At 43.6% G+C, this 20,829-nt stretch overlaps 1 protein-coding gene across 2 annotated transcripts in view; it reads left to right on the top strand.

Moving 5' to 3' along the window:
* The first annotated feature begins 11,457 nt into the window (after window positions 1-11,457).
* EMC10 (ER membrane protein complex subunit 10) overlaps window positions 11,458-20,829 on the top strand; it is a 106,100-nt gene continuing 96,728 nt past the window's right edge. For both annotated transcript variants that reach the window (XM_085616136.1, XM_085616137.1), the window contains exons 1-3: window positions 11,458-11,612; window positions 17,826-17,892; window positions 19,935-20,047. In XM_085616136.1, coding sequence (XP_085472262.1) covers window positions 11,502-11,612; window positions 17,826-17,892; window positions 19,935-20,047 — 291 coding nt within the window. In that variant the 5' untranslated portion in view covers window positions 11,458-11,501. The remainder of the gene's footprint in view (window positions 11,613-17,825; window positions 17,893-19,934; window positions 20,048-20,829) is intronic.

The following is a 20,829-nucleotide window of genomic DNA, read 5'->3' as shown; positions in this document are numbered from 1 at the left end:
GAGGAGCCAAGGGTAGTCATAGAGAGAGAGACAGGTTTTTATTTTTTTTTACAAAAATACAAGTTCTGCATGAAACTTTAGACGAGGGGGGGGGGGCTGAAGCCCTTTGAGTCCAATGGGTGTTGCGCCTGGACAGGGTCAGTACCTGAACGTATTACCATTCCCAACATTCCTTGATCACGGCAACCCAAAATGTCAGCGTCAGGTCAGCCAGTGAGGGAAGGCAGCACTCATCAGAGATTGGGATGGGGTCAGTGAGACTGCTGACTTCACCCCACTTTGTGATGAAGTGTCACTTATTGACACTCGACCCTGGGCGCTTCAGGGCTTAAAACTGAAGAATCCAGGTGCAAGGCAATCAGTGACGCTACCCCTTGTCACTGAGGGAAGGGGCTCAGGGACCTTTGCTGAGCTGAGGACATCCCTCCCACAGGAACTGTGAATTTCTCAGCCCAGCAAAGTTCAGCTCAGGCAGCCAGGAGCCTGCACATTTAGCGCATGTCTGGCTCCTTGCTGTCTGACTTGAAATGAACAGTGTCTGTCACGCTGACCTTTGTTCAGCCTGACAGACTCTGTTCGTGAGGGGCAAAAGGTGGAGGGGCTGTTATGGAAGAAAGGCGGAGTCCTTTGTGGTTGATTGAAGAAGGATTTTAGGGGCGTGGCCCCTCAGCCCCAATGGACTGGCTGCAGCTGTCCCCAGGTCCTCCTTTTTCACAGATTCCCTTACTAGCACCCTCCATTGGTGCCCCTCATCTCTTCATAGCTCCTCTCTCACAAGCATTTCATCTGTTTTATAGCGCTGCTATATTAGTGGAGAATGTCAGAGTACTTTACATCACACACACATTATACAGAGACAATCATTTGCCGGTAATGTATTCTAGGAAATGGTATATTTAACAATGAGGATTACAAAGTGTAGGAATGACTATCACATGTCATCCATACTAGTGGGCAGTACATTTTAAGTGCCTGGTCTGGAGAAGGACAAACTCAAGGATTTAAAACATAACGCACTGGTTGGCTTTACTAATAAGATTACATTTCTACCCAAACTAACCCTGTTTAGCAAAATTAGAATAATGAAAGACTGGGGCAAAGCATAACGTCATAAATAGGTTCAGCCTCGACCCTTTTAATGTATTTCAGAAACGCTCCCCTGTGTGCTGCTACAGCCACAAAATTAAACAAGCATTTGCAATGCAATAGGTCTCGCATTAGTGAAACGTGTAGCTATTGGTGTTGCAAATGATAATGTTCGGGTTTTTTTGGTGACAAAAAATATCCCAGCAGTAGCATAAGACATACAAGAAAATCCACAAAGCAAGGAAAGGGTGCAGTGCCAAAGGCTGTTACTAGGTGTCCCTGTGGAGTTGTAAAGGGACCTCTATTAGCCATATAAGGTACTGCACCCTTAATGCAATTATAAAGTGAAAGATTGCAACTGAGCATCTCATCAACCCTGCATAGGCACCTATTTCTGTGGACAATCTCAAGAACCTGCCCCCCAGGCATGATCCAGTTATCTCCTTATCCAATGTGTCCGGCACCTTCAACATCAATGTCGTTGCTATCTACCACATTCTTTATGAGATGTGTGGTACATGGGAGAGTAGACAAAGAGTGACGGCTTCTGGGTTTGCAGCTCGTTCGCTACGCAGTGCAGTTTAGTGGCAGAAAATGGTACACCATCCGCTCATGCAGGAAAGGAGATCAACACAGCCATCCAAACACAAGCAGATGTATGGAGACAGTGCCAAAGCAACTAACTCTTCTACCTAAAGAAAAGTGTGGACAGGGTAGAAACTCAATGGTAGAAATGCCATTGCCTTGCTGAAGGGAGGTGCGGTTTAATGCTAACTTATGTATAATTTCATGTCTCACATGGTTCTAGTTTCACACTCCAAGGGAAAACTACTTGGTTTGTCTTATAAGAACGTCATTTCTTATAAAAGACAACTTTGTGTTGGTTCTTTGAGGCAACTTCATTGCTTATATGGGCTAATCCATGTGTATAAGAAGATATGTGTAAATTCCACGTTACAGTTTTACGTTAATAATAGACTTTCAAAGGATCATGCAAAAACAGTTTTCCATGCGGTGGGAGAACATTCCATGTTCAAATAAGGACAATATGATACTACTCTGGCACATTTCATGCAGATATTGGCACACCAACAGTGATATAAGGGTATAGGGTCATGGCTCAAGTGTTGGGGTGGGTGGACATTTCAGTAATTATTTAGTGGCTCTGTAAAATATTTATACAACTTTTCTACTAAAACTTGCTGTGAGCATTCACCAAGTTTCCTATTTTGTGTAAGTACTGTGTAGAATGTTCTCCTTCTATCTTTTTCAATCACAGCTTCACACAAAGCCCCCAAATCTACCAGGAGCATATAGACCAATCTTTCTGTTAAATTCAGATGGCAAAATTTATGCGAAAATACTTGGCAATAGGTTGGCGCAAATTATCACGCCTTTGGTGTCTATTTATCAACATGGATTTATACCTGGTAGAAGTCCGATGAACCATATCAACAGAGTAGTTTCTCTTATTGATTATGATAATGTAAATCATATGAGGTTTGGGTTGATTTTTCTCGACGCGGAAAAAGCGTTCAACCGTGTGTCATGGTCATTTTTATGTGCCATTATGCGGGAGACAGGGTTTGGGCAGGGCTATATTGGTGCTATACAAAGTATGTATAAGTCACCACGAGCTAGGATCTGCGTAATGGGTAGGGAATCAAAGCAAGTTTGTATAAGCAGGGGATCAAGACAGGGGTGTCCGTGCTCCCCGCTGTTATTTGTTATATACATTAATCCTTTTTAGGTTATGTTGGAGCAGAATGAGCATATCAAATCTATGAGTTGTGGACAGTATCAGGTACGTGTTTTAACCTATCCAGATGACATTGCGGTGGCATCTTCAGACTCGGCGCAAGCAGTGACAGAGAAATAAAGATTAGCCGATATATTTGGTGAGGTTTCAGGTTATAAGTTAAATGCCTCTAAATCACAGATTGTATGTACTAAGATGGCATGCCCAGGGGATGTACGGGTAACTGACGAAGCCAGATACCTAGGCATTAAAGTTAGAATGTCCTTGCAGGATCTGATAGAAGTGAATTGGGGTAGTATTGTTTACGGGATCAAAAAGCAGCTAAATCGTTTAGAATGCTTGCATCTCACGATGGTGGGAAGATGCAATGTGCTTGAGATGATTATCCTTCCTAGGGTTATGTATTACTTTAGGGCGGTACCGCTGGAATTAACAAAAATACAACTTCAGGGAGTCCAATCTATCTGTGATAGGTTTATATGGGGACAAAGGAAAGCGAGATGGTTGTTTAAATATATAATTATATCATACGATCGGGGGTGGTCGGTTCCTAATTTTACCTTTTATTATTATGTATGTATACTCCAAAACATACGTATATTGTTGACACAGTAAGATGTGTTGATAAGGAAATCACCGTCAATATATCAGATGTTGTTAGGATAGAAGCTAGAAACTTCTTAGTCAAGTTTTATGAACCAAGCTACTTTAAAAAAAACTCGTTTTAAGGTAGTGCTCGCAGTGTACAAGGTCTGGAAATCGGTACGGAAAATGTTAGACATCTCACGGTTTAGGTATTATACGCCGTTAAATGCGTCATCTATTTTCCCCACTATATTCTGGGACTTTAGGATGCAGAGCTGGAGGGCTAAAGGGATTAGACAATTAGGAGATCTTTACGAGGGGGGTATTAGATTCATTTTCAGGGTTAGTGTATAGATATGGACTACAACAAAAGGAATTTTTTTAATATCTGCAAGTTCGGGATTTCTTATTTAAACATCACATGGCTGAGGGAATAACCATGTCCTCGATGGTTGAGGCAATTAGAAGGAGGGTGCGGCTAGGGGTATTGTATGCTGTATTAATTGAGACACAACCAGATGATATATGTGGTATCCTGCTGCTCAGCCAGAATAACTGCCTGATGGAATGTTAGTGTTTGGAATGTGTGCGTGCGTGAATCAGTTGGATGAAGGGCTGAGCAGCAGGGAAGCTGCTCCTGGTGGGGCTCCTACTTAAGTTCCTACTTAGACTCTAGCCTTATCTCTTTGTATATAATTTACCACCTCAAATAAATCTACAAGATAAACTACCTGGCTTGGAGCGTTCCTTTCCTCAACACTACATTTTGGTACCAGGAGTGGTACCAGGAAAATGTTTCCCGGAGCATTTCCATTTCAGACCTGGCAGTTACCGTTACTGGTTTGACATTTAAACATGGCACGAGGCACCTCCTCGCCTCGAGCCGTAGTCGTGTGGATTCCTCTTTGCTGTGCCTTCCTGTTGCCAAGGGTGACACGATTTCTCCCTGCGTCACCACAGCTGTTCGGCAATCTGCTGTGCTTGCTCCTGCCGAGAGCCAGCCAGCTCTACGTCTATAAACGTGCCGCCATCTTAGGATCGTCTCAACACACTGTTAACCACGTTTTTACTGCCAACCACATTTCTCCTGCCAACCACGTTTTTGTTTTCCTCAGTAAGATCATCGAAGCTGAAGAAGTTTCCCATACATTTTCCCTGCTGCGCCTTAGTATGCATCAGCATTCTTCTCCAGACGTGTGTGGTGTTTTATTTTATGAACATAGTATTATTCCAGTCGACACTCGTGTTCCTATGCAGGTACTGTTTTTTTTGTTTTCTTAAATCACATCCTGCATTGGTCTTTGAGTCTAGTCTTCTCTGCTAAACAACCTTGGCAACTTTTGGTTTCACGAATATCTGCTGCTTCCATCTGGAAAGTTAAGCATCGTGTTGGGCGCTTTGTTTTTAATGGAACCTTGCTTGTTAAAACTCCTGCCTGTTCAACTATTCTACAATTGGCGCGCGCAGTCAAAGTACTAGACTTTCGCTTTTCTACTGTATCATCTAGTTCTTGATACTTACCTGCTGCGCTACAAGGATTCACCATGCTGCGATACAAGGATTCTTCAACTTGATGCCAAACTGCAATTTGCTTTGATATTTATTCTCCTTCATTGTTTATTATTTATTTAGCTCTCTATTTATTTCTTGCGATGTCCTGTGCAATTTATATTTATTTGACTGCAAGTTTCTCTTTTACATGCTACATGTTTTGTTTCCTTTTAGGGAACCTTTCATTGTTTTGTATTTCTGCATGTGTACGAGCTATTGTGCTTCCTTTATTTGCATTTTGTTTAACACGGTGTGGTTTTTCCCCACACATTTGACACGGTGGGGCCTTTCTCACATTTGACACGGTGGGGACTTTCTCACATTTGACACGGTGGGGCTTTTCTCACATTTGACACGGTGGGGCTTTTCTCACATTTGACACGTTCGGGCCTTTCTCACATTTGACACGGTGGGGCCTTTCTCACATTTGACACGGTGGGGTCTTTCTCCACACTTTTGACACGGTGGGGTCGTCTTTCTCCACACTTTTGACACGGTGGGGTCGTCTTTCTCTACACTTTTGACACGGTGGGGTCGTCCTCCACATTTTTGACACGGTGGGGTCTCTCTCCACTTGTGCATACCGTCTGTTTGATTCTTGTATTATATACTGTTCTTCCACCTCATCTTGGGGAGAGTTCTCTGGTGTTTTTCCATTTCTGCTACTTTCCCATTTCTGCGTATTCTACGTTTACTTACTACTTCACTTTTATTTTCTTTCTAACACCCTGTACTTTTCTGTTTGCCTGGCCAGCATACATGATCGTGGTACTCGGTTTTCTCTTTAGTCTGCGTTTGTATTTATTTTGTGTTTTTGTGAAAAGGAAGATGGTGTAATAGTCTTTTATACTTGTCTCTTTTCTCTCACTTCCTATCCACTTTAATTTTCTCTGCGTGCAATTTCCATATTTCATTTCACGCCTTCTTTCAGTGTACCATTCACTTCATTTCATTCTTTTTCTTGCCTATTTTGATGCCTTTTAAAACTTCCTTCCTTTGCATTGTAAAGGGGGAAGATATGTGGTATCCTGCTGCTCAGCCAGAATGACTGCCTGATGGAATGTTAGTGTTTGGAATGTGTGCGTGCGTGAATCAGTTGGATGAAGGGCTGAGCAGCAGGGAAGCTGTTCCCGGTGGGGCTCCTACTTAAGTTCCTACTTAGACTCTAGCCTTATCTCTTTGTATATAATTTACCACCTCAAATAAATCTACAAGATAAACTACCTGGCTTGGAGCGTTCCTTTCCTCAACACTACAATATGGCTGCACAAACTATTGAATGGAGTGAACGGTTGGGCCAGGAAGGCGAGTATGTGCAGCAGTCAATAGATATGGTAGGGAAGATTTTGTTATCAGCGAACCTGAAAGCCCAACACTACAAGACGATTTTTGATTTGTATCATACACCAGAGAGGATGATGAAGTGGGGGGCTCTAATGATGGGACGCGCTTTTGATGTAGTATGGAAAGAGCTGGCATTGCGCATGTGTTTTTCGATTGCAATGTGCTTCAGCAATTAAGGCTTCAAATTTATATGACAAGGGATGTAATGCTGTTGGGGGTTGGGGATAATCTACAAATTGGTCAGCTGGCATATAAATTCAGATATATTATATTCAGTGCAGCTGCGGTGGCACAGTTATGTATTGCATCAGTTTGGTTTGCAGCAGGACGCCCCTACGTTTGAGATGGGGCGGGATAAATTTTATAATATTTTCAATTTGGAATATAGTCTTTACTGCCTTAAGTCAATGAAGCGGAATAAAATGGGTATGCAGATCTGGGGTCCAATGATAGAACATCTGAATTAACTGAATGATCTAGGTAAAATGTGTTTTGTATTCTGTTCCTATGTTATTTTGCGATACATGTCTGTCATGACCGTGAACATTATGTATTTAAATATGTCTTGTCAAATGCTATGGATTGAATTAAAAAAAAAAAAAGATGGGGCACGCAGTGTTTCAAAAGTGCATTATGCTTGTGGATTTCCAAAGCACACTTTAAAAAGAAATTCCATTTGATGATGCCAACTGGGCTGGCATCATGTGAAATGTGAGTCTGTTGCTTAGGGCAAGCAGCAAAAACAAAACATTCCCCAGACCTTGCTCACTTACTGCCTCAGAAGTGTCGCACTTAAATGGTTAAAGGGCTACCTAAAAAGATGCATTTAAACACGTTAATAGAACAATAAAAGGTTCTCTCTTGTAAAGTATCTTACGACGCAATTCAGGCAATACATATCAGTTAGTATCTCTTAATAAGGAACGAACACTGGGGCATATTATCAAGACAGGCGATAAAATTATCGCCGCTTTGGCGGCAGAAAACTGCCGCTAAAACGGCGATAACGGGCTTGATAATATGCTCTATGGAATTCCAATTGAAGCCCATGTTAGATGTGAAGGACATCTAACATGGGCTTCAATTGGAATTCCATAGAGCATAGTATCAAGCCCATTATCGCCGCTTTAGTGGCAGTTTTCTGCCGCTAAAGCGGCGATAATTTTATCGCCTGTCTTGATAATATGCCCCTAAGTATCCTACTCCACAGCAGAGGGTTACAAATGACAGCAAGCATAAGTTTAACGCTGGAGAATATAGAGAACGGATCCAACAACGTAGCAGTAGAAAAGTGAACGATTGTTCTAAGCCGGTGCAAACGGTGGAAATGCTGTTCTACCAGCAAAGGATGCAAAGAAGAGCCTGCTGTCGGTTTACCACAAGAGAGCCAAGCCTGTCACTCATTCTACCTCCATAGAGGGCAGGTAAAGCCAGCTATGCATGTGACCATCGGAAGGGGATAAGAGTGTCAATCTGTTACCAGAAGGAACAGACTTTAAGCTGCTAAATGACTGCATTTCTATTGCCAGAGGCGAGGAAAACACAAACCAGCATGCTATGACCATTCCATCAGAGCACGACATAGGGACTTCGGGCAACATTGCCATTACAATTCCACCACGAGAGAGAAGGTGAAAATGAACAATACTGTGTCAACATGAGCGCCAGTGAGGAATAAAAAAAATACATCTGGAAACCGAACCTCAGAGAAGGCAAGAAATACAACTACTCATGGCAGCAAACCGTGTCTAGTGGCTGAGTGGACTAATGCATCCACTCCACAGACCTGTGCTTCACCTCATGGCCACAGGCTCAAATCCCGGTGGGTCAACTCCGCCTTTCATCCTCCCAAGGTAGATACAATAAGTGCCACTGAGTTGGGGAACAATAGACACCTGTTATTCGGCGACCAAAATGCCCAAGGAGTGAACGTGCACTTTACAAATACACATGTATTGATTGTTTTGTGTCCTGCCACCAGCAATCGACCACTCTCGATGCAAAGTAATGCAGATGTTTTACCCCAGCAAACAGTCACCTCAGTGCCTGTGAGAAAAAAAGCGCAGGCTTTCCAAGAGCTGCACGATCCCACCATACTTGCCTGAGCTAGGCTCTATATTACAGTGCATCATTACTGAATAATTTTATCTAGCCCAGGCAGGGACTACCCAGTTGTGTCTCCTGCTTCAGAAAACAAGACTGCACATTTCACCAGCAGAAGCCTTAGCTAGTGTGCCTCGGACAATAGAGGAATTGGGGTTACCGAACACAAAGCGGGGCTACCCATTGCAGAGCACAAGAAAGCCAGATACAGAGTAGCATGTACAAGAAAGAGGCAGACACTTTCCAGTATGGTTATTTTCCTCCTGTCAGTAGCAAGTAAGCCTCTCCACTGAAATGTACTTCCGATAATTGCAAATAAATAATTGCTTATAAATTTGAAATACAGTAAGTGCTTTTACGCAGTGAGAAAAATCTGTATAAGAAATATTGGATACATATATATTGACGGCATGTATAAATATATACATAGATAGTTAATTAGGGTAAATTATAAAACTGTCGTTGTACCAATTATAACTTATGTAACGATGTCTTTGTCATGCTTTACTTCACATTCACAGTGCCTTCGCCAATTCTTTTTTTTCAAACTACCGGGAGGTGTCTTCTGTCTAGTGCCTCTTTTAGTACAAAAATGTCCGGAGCATGAGTACGCGGTTCCACCAATCGATACGAGCTAAGGTCAGAATCGAAGTAAAGTAATAGGTAGAAACTGGGAAATTTGTGGATTGGTGGTACAAGTTAAGCAAATCGAATTAGAGATTAATTATTTCAGCCAATGGGCATAGGGTGTGTGGAGGAGGGGTGGAAATGGAAGCCTGCAAGTCAAAGTTCACCTTGTAGTCTTATGTGGCTTTAGCATTGCGATAGATTCTCGCGAAAGTGGGATCACTTTGTGCTCGCTGGTATGTAATGTTTCTAAATTCTGTCTTACCTGTTTATCTTGGACTTGCCTGGCTAATTAACTCACAGGTACCCTGTATAATAATAGTGCCTGACAACCCCCAACTCTGTGCACCAGATAAGACCTCATAGATGACAACTTCCCATCCCAAGAAAAAGAAGTCTTTGAGCACGTACGCTAACGTAAAAGCGTGCAGCGACACCAAATAAAAAAAAATTACGTTGATTAAAAGGTGCAAGTTGGCCCTATTGGTAGTAAACATGTAAAAGTGGGCACCGTGCTGAAAACGTAGCGCGGCACCCGGAGGCAAAGTGGGCGCCCTTGCTGGAAAGTACTCATACCTGCAATAGGGGAAACTCTTTAAATAAAATAGTGCTCACAGACCGTAGATAAAACAGACTGTGTAACATACCAGTAAAAGGTCCAGTCCTCATTGGAGGTTGCAAATGCAGACAAGGCGGTACTAAGGAGGGACTAACAGGCCTAATAACAAATCAGAAGCCAGCATTTACGAAGGACAATGACACAAGTCAATGACAAATATGGGCGGAGAGTGGACGTGGCTTCAAGTACATACTCCAATAAAGCATGGCTCACAGAGCAGTGCATACGCTGCCCAGGCCCGACCTAAAAAGTGAAGCCTGAGAAGCTTTAAAAAGGGCTTTACTCCAGCTTAACTACAGCATCTGGGGGTCCCCGTGCTCATCCAAAAGATGCACACAAGGAAAGAGATCTTTGTTCAGTGAGTCGGGGGTCAATTGGCATGTATGTGAAGGTCCCACTACCTGACGTGGCCGAGGTATGGGATAGATGCATTTTAACACTTTTACAGTTTAATTGCGAGGACTCACATCTATGACGTGCAACAGAAAGTGTCTCTACACTGATCAGCTTCTTTTCACATGTAAACAAGGCAGAGGAGAAGCTTTTTGAATATAACTTCCGGCCCGACAGCAAATAGCTCAGGGTAGTAGAGATCCCAGGTCAAGTTAACTATGGGGTGACCTGATTGACGTAAAGCTAAACATGAACCTCTTATTCGCCAGTCACACCTCATTCCTCACCCCAGCTGATATATAAATGTATCCCTTGGAGCTGATACCCGCGCTAGCGCTATGAAGCTGATTAAGTAGACAGAGTTATCTCACAGGCAGTCACTTACTTTGAGAGGAGAGCGGCAATTTTTATGGTCTGCCTTGTGGCCACAATGACTCCCGCGGCAAACACTGGCCTGGGCATCATGAGGCTCAGCAGCAGCAGGTGCACAGGGACTCTGACTGGTGTGCCCTGGCCTGCCGAAACACTCCAGCGGCCGCCACAGTCTGTATGTATCTCAGCGCTGGTGGGGTCGGGTGACGGACCCCGTCGCTGGATCTACTAATTAAATTTAAAACTCCCGCAGGCCAGCACAACAACGCAGTGCGAGGAGCGCTGCCTGCGCCATTGCAATGTGCCAAAACTTTAATCATGAACTGCAGCCATGCTAGCACTACCCCGGGCTGCATCAGGTCATCCTGTCCCGCCTATTAAATGCAGCGTGTCTTTTGAATCGGCCTTTAAATTGGAGCAGTTTAGAGCTGCTGGATTCTGAGCCAGCCGGGAGGCCTAAACCTGCTGAGAGAAGCGTGCATGGCGCTGCCACTCCAGTTCTACTTTCACTGTGATGCAGGATTAATTAGCGTCTCCTCTACTTGACATCTGAGAAGGCGTTATTAAGCGTGACTTTCCATTTAAGTGCTGTGATGCGGACCACCACTCTGAAATGCGTTAGTCTAACGCCTGATGCATGGTACTTGGCAGGGCTGGGGGGAGAGGGATGTGTGTGTGCGCGCGTGTGTCTGTTTTGTGTGGGTGTGTTGGCCTGCATTGTCCACTCCCTCCATCTTCCGCTGCCTGTGTTTCCTTGCCCTCTCCCTCCTCCCACTGTTCCTGTTGTACCTACTCCACTATGAGGAGGTCAGTGCTAGACGCGTAATAGTGCTTGTTTCAATTTGAAACCATGTTGTGTGCAACACGTAAAACACCTTTGACAAAGCTAAAACAATTAGCTTAGGTTAAACCTATCGACTTTGCCAGTGCTTGTTTGATTTTGCTCAGTGGTTCTTCTTGATGTATTTTATGCTGTCTTTTGTATCCTCTGGTTGTCGCATGGTGGGCGTGGCTAGTTTCAGTTCTCTTTCGACATCTCGTGGACCTTGATGAGTCCCAGTTATGATGGCGGCGCTCTGCAGGTTGCGTCTTCTCACTGGCCCTGTCGTGCTGCTGCTCTTGCTTAGCGTGTGCACCCGGGAGATTTTGGGGGGAACGTGCCGGATTCTCAGGGTGAGTCACGTTTAACAACTGCATGTTCGGAAGCCGGACAACTTCTGTCAGCTCCTGCCTCCCCTTCTCACTCCACAAGGGGTGACCGGGTCCACAACCACCCCGCCCACTCTAAGAGCTCGCTGTCACCTTTGTGCGCCTCAGGTCACGCATTCGAACACAAACTAGTCTTGGGGTTTGAGGACAGTCATGCTCTTAGACAACTTTATTTCTAGATCACTGGGACATAGCACACGTGCCTCCATGTTTCCAGATGACTACTTCCTTGTCAACGGCACAGGTTAAGTGCGAATAGTGCAATCATGACATCTAAAGTTCAAAAGCGACACCTTTGGGTGGGTTCACTCCACTGTTGCATTGGTTTCTTACCCTGCTCTCCATTCTGTGGGCATCCCGAGATGTTTGCTTCACGTTGTGTTGGTGCCAGGGCATTTTCCTACTTCTGCTCCCTTTGAACCTTCTTTTCCCCACCTCTTCTCCACATTTTACGTCTGTGGAAATGAGAGAATCCTTGGCAGAAATGTCTATGTGCTGCTTTATAACCGCCCTGTACTCTCTTAATGCCGATGTGCCGGTGGAAGTAACGAATCGGATAATAAAAGTCTATCTCTGGTATGGATAATTCAATTCAGAAATCCCTTCAAAATATGCTACTCTTACCACACGACTACAAATTCGGTTGCAGGGGTGTTCCCCCCATTTTTGTCATTCAGGGAAAGATATCCGGATTCTGGATTAACTCCACATTGTTTGGATGGTAGGTATCCAGGCTGGAGCCATATAGATAAAGTGGGAGAAGAGCGTGTTACAAACCTTATTGAGTAATTTAAAAAAATCTGATACCTAATGCGGTGTGAAGGATCTAAGATGGAATGTGGGAGAGTGGGCAGTGTTGAAAACAAGCATTGGCATAGCCAATACGTTGCGCCTTTGGGACCTTATGAGTATTTAGCCATGCAGCACATTATCCTGGGTGCTACAGCATCTACTGTTCTTTAACATGGAAGCTTTGACACTAATGAGTACGTTATAGCACTTTAGTGAGAAGTACTTAAAGTGTTCTTTTTGTACAACTGGTAGTCTGAACTCGCAAATCTGGAAGTGCTATCATACGCGACAATGAAGAAATAAGAGTTTTATTGAAATAATTTGCTTGATAATACTATTTAAGTGAGGAAGCCACAATATGTCCAGGTTTTCTGGTTTAACTTTGTACAAATCAGCTAATAAATGGATGTCAATCTGTCTCAACTACTGAATCCTGGCTCTCGAAGTTAGTGCAGTTGGCTCTGATCTGCGATTCTACAAATACAGTCTGAACTCTTGCTCACTGAAAGTATAGCTTGTAGATATTAATATAAATGTGTACATACGAGGCCTTGGGAGCTCCAGGATGGTAAGTGATTCAGCTGCCAAGGGCACTCCGGTTTCGCTGGGGGGTGCTTCGAGGTAACTCCTGCTCTAGAGTGAGAAGGTGCACCAGGGTGCGCACTCTGCTTCAAGGGGCAAGAATTCTGGGATTTGTATTTGCTTAAGGTTGGGCTGGTTATGTTATATGTTCTTTTAAAGCGCATGGCTGCCCCTGCAATGGTTTGTCCCAGCGCTAAAGCCGAGAGGAGCATGCAGAGGAGAGATTAGAACAAGAGGTTAGAGAAAAGCCACGTTGAACATTTTTCTGAAAGCCCAATGGTCTAGGTAGCAAGAGCAATAGAATTCCACATGCCGGGTGCCATAGCCCTGAAAGAGTGGTTCCCTGCTCTTACCCTGCGCACCCGCGGTAGACAGGCCAGATGCAGGTCCGTGGAGCGCAGGGCTCGAGCCGGAACATATAGTGAGTACAGCTTTTTTCAGAATTTGACCTTGGCCATGGAAGATCTTATGTGTAGTACATAGAGTCTTAAAGTGGACTATCTGTTCTATCGGCAGCCAGTGGAGCTGGCGAAGAAGGTCAGAGGCATGGCAATGCTTGGGTAGTGCAAAAAGCATACGGGCAGCCGCGTTCTCCACTCGGAGTCTTTTGGTCACGGCTTTATTCATGCCAAGTAATAGCCCGTTACAGTAATCTATTAGATACTGCACAGTGTATTGGACAATAATTATTTGACAGGTGGGTGCGTCAAAGAATCCCAGAATGGGTTTCAGGCCAGGTAGGAGACCAAAGCAGGTACCTGCCACTGTTTTAGCGTGACTCTCAAATGAGAGGGCACTGTCCATCAGAACTCCTAGGTTCTTAATCACGGTTTTAGGTTGGGAAGAGGTACCCAGGGTCGCAGGCCACCATTGATTGCCCCATAGCTGGGCATCGCGGCCCACCAAGAGCACCTTCAACTTGGTTTAGTTTAATTGCAAGTATTTATCCGCCATCCAGTCAGAGATGGGCATAAGATCGTCTTGAAATTTCGCTTGGTCTTTTTTAGAGTTGTTGGAGAAAGTGAACACCAATTGGAGAAAGTGAACACCAATTGGGTATCATCGGCGTATTTAACCATGTCCATGTTCTGGGCGTTGGCCCGAAGGGCCAGGGTGAGGACATAAACATTAAATAAAGTGGGTCTCAGAGCAGATCCCTGTGGAACACGACAACCGAGAGGGTGGAAGCTGGAGAAAAAGAAGGAGCAGAGACCTGAAAGGATCGATCAGTCAGAAAGGACGCAAACCAGGCCAGGTCCTTGCCCTTGACCCTGATCTCATCTAACTGATGTATCAGGATCCTATGGGAGACCGTGTCAAAGGCTGCACTGAGGTCCCAACAGAATCAATGCCAAGGTTCTGCCCTCATCCAAGGTGGACCGTAGCTGCTCTGTAACTGTAAGTAGTGCAGATTCAGTGCAATGTCTAGGCCGAAAGCCATTTTGTGACCTATCCAAGATCGCATTTGCTTCCAAATATTAAGTCAAAGCTGTGTTGACATAAGACTCCATGATTTTAGCCAAGTATGAGAGCAAGGATATTGGACAGAAGTTCTCTGGCAGAGACGCGTCCAGCATATGTTTTTTTAGTAGGGGGATTACTTTGGCATGTTTCCAAAACTTGGGGATCACCGCCACCGACAGTGACCTGTTAATCAGCTCCCAGCCCTCCGACAGGAGGCAGTCGTGGAATTTCCTGAAAATATCAGATTTTAAAGGATCATCAGGAGAGCCTGATTTTACCCTGACCGACAAAGCGTCCATGTCTTTAGGGGACATGGGCAGAAGGTCCTGATGCAAGTGCAGTATAGCGACCAGAGTAGGATTCTCCCGAAGTTCGGAGGCAGCCTTCCTCAGACAATATGTATTATAGATTCGTTCCACCTTGCTGACAAGATATTTAGCAAGGGTCTCGCGTTGGAGGATATAGTGCTATTAGCAGCAGGCGGGGGTTTTCCCTTTTCTTTCATAAGGGCAAAAATAGTTTTAGTAGGATTGCTGTTTGTCGTGATCATGTTAGCATAGAACATTGCCTTGGTCTTCCGGACCAGTTTATAGTATACTTTGACTGCGTTCCTATAGATAGTTTTCGCTGTGAGATCGTATGCACTTCTCGAGGCCCGTTCTAGGATTTTACATTTTTTCTTTCTTTTCTGCAATCAGAGACTTACCATACCAAGCGTGAGTTTGAGTAGGCTTGGCATGGGTCATTTTTGCCGGAATACAGCAATCTAGTGCTTTATTGCTCCATACCCTAAAAGCAGCATCTGCTGCCTCTATATCTGTTGGCCATTCTGGGCGATGCAAGTTTAGAGTGGATGTGAATATGGTCAAATCTAATTTGTGCCACAAGCGCTTCATTGAAGACTGGGAGGGGACTGCAGTGGGGGACCTTCTACGCAAAGGTGCCGAGAGATGCGGAAGTGATCCGTCCAGAGCACAGGAAGGGGCGGGTTAGCCTCCATAGTCTAGAGATTCGAGAATACAGGGTCAAGTAGGTGACTTGCTACATGTGTTGGTCCCACCACCATCTGCGTTAACTGGCAGGCATCCATATCTCCCAGGAAATTGATAATCTCCTGGAATTCTTGGCATTCCAGGTGAAGTTGAGGTCCCCTATGAAACTAAAATTAGCTGTAGATGCAGTATTATCTAGGGTCTTGAAAGGCTTTTGAAGGATCTGGTGGGCGGTAGATAAGCAGCCCAGAGATGGTAAAATTGTGATTGGGGGAAGAGGCTTAACTTCTGCGGGTACCATGAAGGGGGTGCGGGCAGAGGAACACACAGAGTGGTCAGGGGAACAGAGACAGACCGAAAGCTAAACATACAGGGGGCATAAATTGAGACAAATAAGGTGGGATGGAAATCCTGATTGGTAGACAGACGAGCAAACCATGTGACAGAGACAGTGGTACGGAGGGAGGCTGCAATATCAAGACAGAAGGAAAGAGACAGACGGAGTGACAGTCGGATAAAGGAACAAAGAGAATAAGGTAGAGGGTTAGAAACATGTAGAAGGAAAGAGGTCAACAGGGTGAAAAAGAGAAATACTCTCTGAGCCAAAGCGGGACTGACCGAAGAGGTAGAGGGTGCCACGAAGATAAAGGCACAGACAGGAGGGGACCGGGAGTAAAACAGGGGCTTAGATAGTTAGAGGGACAGCACTGGTATACCACAGAAGAACAAACCCAGAGAGAGGAACAGGCAAAAAGATGGCAGAGGGCCATAGATATATTATGAAAGACAGACACATGGGCAGAGAGATACACACGTAGTCGGAGGAACTGGAGACAGACATGGGAGGAGGAAGAATGAAGGTCAAACTCTCAGCCTCATGTGTTCTCTCGTTCAGTGACTCTTGCTGTAGGGAGAGAATTGCTTTTAAAGCCTCTATCAAGAGCGTAGGGCGTGGAGAAGTTGCTGTACCATGGAGTGTAGCAGCGCCACACCAGCACATACATAGTGTAGCAGAGACTCCTGGTACTTACTCCATTTTCTGGTAAGCGATGGGCATGCTCTAAACCAGCAGAGTTGATACAGCATGTCTCGAAGTGACAGAGCATGCTCTGCTTAGGCGAGACCTAAAAAGGGAGTCCTATGGTTACAAGGATTGTGTATTTGCTGTACAAATAAAAATAAGAGGTCAAAGGCAACAGGGTTGTTCTTGAAGCTGGAAGTACCTTGAGCATGGAGAGATTAGGGAAATATCCAATTGTGTCTGTTGTGGGCTAGCGCCGGGATATACAAGCAGATCCCTCATGTGGGTCGTTGAATCTCAATGCCAAAGCTATGAGGAACCAACGCAAAAGTACTTGGCTGAAGGATTTTACGTCCTGGAAGAAGTCCACCTAAGTGCCTTTTCATCTGTTTTCTGTAATCGAGACAATTCCTTTTGGTTCAGCATTCTTCCAGCGTTTAATCCGTGTTTTGTTATTTGCTCTCATGGGAAGGCAGATGTTTAGACAGGACATTTCCCTACCTCTGCGTCCTGTGTCGCTTCTACTTTTCATCACTCCCTTCAATAGTCATCATTGGTATGTTTCTGAGAATGATAGTTGGAGTTTTGGTATGTCTTTTAGAGTGCGAGAAGGAGCTAGCCCTGTGAGGAAAGCATTGGAGGCATTCTTACTGAATACATGTTTTAGCTTCAACGTTTTGTTAATATCTATGGTTTGTTTTACCAAGGACAAGTGTCTCTCCTACTGGTAGTTCTTTCGAGCTGCTACATTTGCAAGCACAACCGTTATGAACAATCTTATCTCCAAACAATTCAGATATTTCCATAACCCTTAACTGACGCCTTTTTTTTTTGTTGCTGTTGCTTTAGTATCCCCATTCCTGTACAGGTTCGCTGTTGCCTTACAGATCTACAGCTGTAGTGTCTATCTATTTCTTATGGAAACAAGGCTTCCAAAAACTGTCTCTCCTGCTAAATTAATTACAACTGTACTGTGTTACAGCCTTTACAAAGAGGTTTTTACCTCATTGTGCCTTTACTACGCAATTCTTAGCATGCATATTTTTACTGCGAATATGCATTTACAACGCTTTCCAATACCACACATTTAAGGTAAGTTGGGGGTGCGTGGGGGGGTCTCCCTCCACAAATGCATTGTTTTTAAATCTAAAAACAATGCGTTGTAAATGGATATTCGCGGTAAAAACATGCGCACTAAAAAATGCGTTGCAGAGGCATGCGAACTAATTACCTGCGTTGTAACAATATTTTTAAGGAACCCTGAACTTTTAAGCCATGTTAGTGCTCTCCATGCTTCCCTTCTGATGAATGCTTTTTCTTTGATAGGCTGGAGAGGGCAGAGACGCTGATGGATGTGGCTCCAGTGTGCATTTGGAACATTCTTTTGAACTTGGTGAGTTTCTCTCTTTTTCATTGCATTTTCTTTTGCCTCATTGAATTACACAATAATCTTGAAGTGGATGTTTTCTTTGTGTTGGAAATGATCTTTTCTATGTGGATCAGGATGCCCTTGGACAGCTTCTACTAAGTGTCTGTGCTCATCTCTGAATATACCAACTGGTTATTACGCACTTCTCCGAGTTAGGTAACGTACCTCTTTTGGTGGCATGGACCAAGTTCAGATTAGTATAATCAGCACAAATATGACTTTGAACTTAACTGAGCGCTTTAGGCAAACGTATAATGTTTTGGTAACATATTAAAATCACATGAAAGGTTGAGCGTCTGTGCTCAGGCAGGGTTCCTAGAAGGAGGGGGGGGGGACTTGTTACTTGTTTTGGCCTTCCTGCCATTCCAAAAAGACAGAAAGGCTTCATAAATGTTGAAGGACTTTGAAGTGTTCTATGAAAATAAGCAAAGTAAAATATAATTGAAACATTTCTTACTCGCTGTGTGTTTTTAATTTCAAATTTGGAATGCTAAGCTTTGATAGCTGAAAACCGCTTCCACCATCAGAGATCACTTAATCCAAAGGCGGGTGGCATGGTGACCGAGGGTGAGTTGGATTGTTTAGTTGCCCAGGGCGCTTGGCTAGATGCTCTTAACACAGTGAAGGTTTAAAAAAAAAAAAATTAAAACATAGTTACTTGTGTGTCTGCTTTGATATTGAAAAATAAGATGGGGCAAAGTATGCACTGGTTCCATTACAACCATATGCTACCTCCAACATTCTTTTATTCAAAAAGATTGAACAGCTAACGGCCACATGTACCATCTGGTCATTGTTCTTACTGTGTACAGTAGAGCTACTTTGAAAGACAGACTAGGAGCAGTTCTGACGCACCATGAACAAAATACTATTAAAGGGGGTGGCATTTCTTCACTTTCTTTACTTGATCATCCAAAGCCTCCCAGGGCCACAGCTTCCTTAAAACAACACTATAGGAATGCATTTGTATATGTTGTATGCAGCACCCGCTCTGTGGGACGATATACTATGTAAATATCTACTACATTTCCTATCTTCTAATGTGAGTTGGAAGCTCAACCAACACAGACGTTGAACAAATGTATTCGCTGCTGACATCTAGTGTGATAACCAGGATATAAGATGGCCAGCTCGGCGATACATACAGCACCATTCAATCAAGTCATATAATGTGCTCCTAAGTACTATATAAAAAAAAACAAATTACATTTTTTTGCTCTGATACTTCTAACAGGAGGGGAGACAGCGTTGTGCTGTTTAAAAATGTATCTTCTACTTGGTGCCTATAAAAGAGCAAATGGGTTTGCAACCAAAAAATACATTATCTGGGCTTCCAACTGTAAGCATAACAATCTAATCGAGAATAGTTGTTTAATAAAAGGATAGAGGCATTATTTGAGCATTTATATAATATGTAACACTGTATCCATTGGATGGATAGTGAATGGGAAGTGGCATGCTCACACTTTGTGCAGCATTATATGCTTTCCTCTGGACAGTCTGTCCAGGATGGTTATATATGTACCGTAACTCAACTCCCTAAAAGAGAACTAGGGGAGCTCCGCCTTTCTATTATTAGCATTACTTATTCTCCAATGAATGGAGATTGTGGGGAATGCTTTCATTACAAATCATTATTTAAATGCATCAGTGAGGGATTTGCCTTGGGCCCAGTGTGGTTTTTGTCATTTTCCCTAGTCCACTCCTTTGGGTTTGGTTTCATTTTGTTTTTTTAAATTACAGAGGACGTGATTTTGTTGTTCATTGTCAGCTCATGGGTTACCAATTGATGAACAGAATCAGTGACTGTGAGGTATTTCTGTTAATGTGCTTCAATGATGGCACCTCATTTACTTCATTCCTAAAGAATGGACAACTTTTGGTTGTTTCCTTTTTTCTTTTACAATGTACAGTGGTGATCATCAGACCCCCTACACTCTTCCCCCACAGTATTGTTTAAAATACCAACTGGCACTACTACTTTTGACTCCGCTCATTTTTTGTAGATGACAGCATCAACTTCAAGAAAAGGGGCTCTCTGGTCTGGGGCTTCCAGCCCGACCCTAGCATCACCATTTCTCAGAAGCAGCTAACGGAGGACGAGAGAAACACCCTAAGAGTAAGTATAATTGCATTACTGTAGCTTGTGATGACTCCCAGTCCTTAATAGGCTGTCTGGTACCACCTGGATATGCCGTTACCCCGGAGGATAGAATTCATCAAACAAGGTGTTGGGTGTCGCTATCATTCACAGAGAGTCAATCAGTTGCTCATGTGTCATCACCCCTGCCTCATCCTTACTCAAATCCCTCAAAGTAGCCATATCTGCTTCTTGGTCAAAAACCCACTATGTACATATCCTCTACTCCCAATCAACCTGAAGACCCAATTTGAGTTACAATTCGCCGAATACCTCAACTCAACCCTCATGCTATTCCAGAGCAACACTTAATTAGGTGATTTTATTATTGACTTGAGGAACCACAGCCGCTAACCTTTTCAGTTCTTTGAAACACTCCTTTAATAACTTGATCTTCACTAACATTCCTTTTGCTAAATGCGCACAAAAGAACACATATTTAATCTTATCATTGCCAAACCATTGCTAATCATTTGCTGACCATCCTTAGAATTACATCTAGTATAATGGGGTGACCCAGTGCCCCTCAGAACCTGGGTGTACAGGAATGTGGAAAATATTGGTTCTGTCAGGTACAGAATTGATTCTAGGTTTACTAAATAACAATAATCAAACCTTTCAGTAATAATCAATGAAAAGCAAAAACAAGAAAAGGCAAATACCTTGAATCAACGAAACGAGGACAAAAACACACCAAAATTAAATCAATCAAGGTCTGAATTTAAGGATAGATCCATATGTTCTTTACATTTTATGGTGTC

The sequence above is a fragment of the Triturus cristatus genome, chromosome 7 (genome assembly GCF_964204655.1).
Source record: "Triturus cristatus chromosome 7, aTriCri1.1, whole genome shotgun sequence".
NCBI lineage: Eukaryota > Metazoa > Chordata > Amphibia > Caudata > Salamandridae > Triturus > Triturus cristatus.
This window is presented reverse-complemented; position numbering and strand designations above follow the sequence as displayed.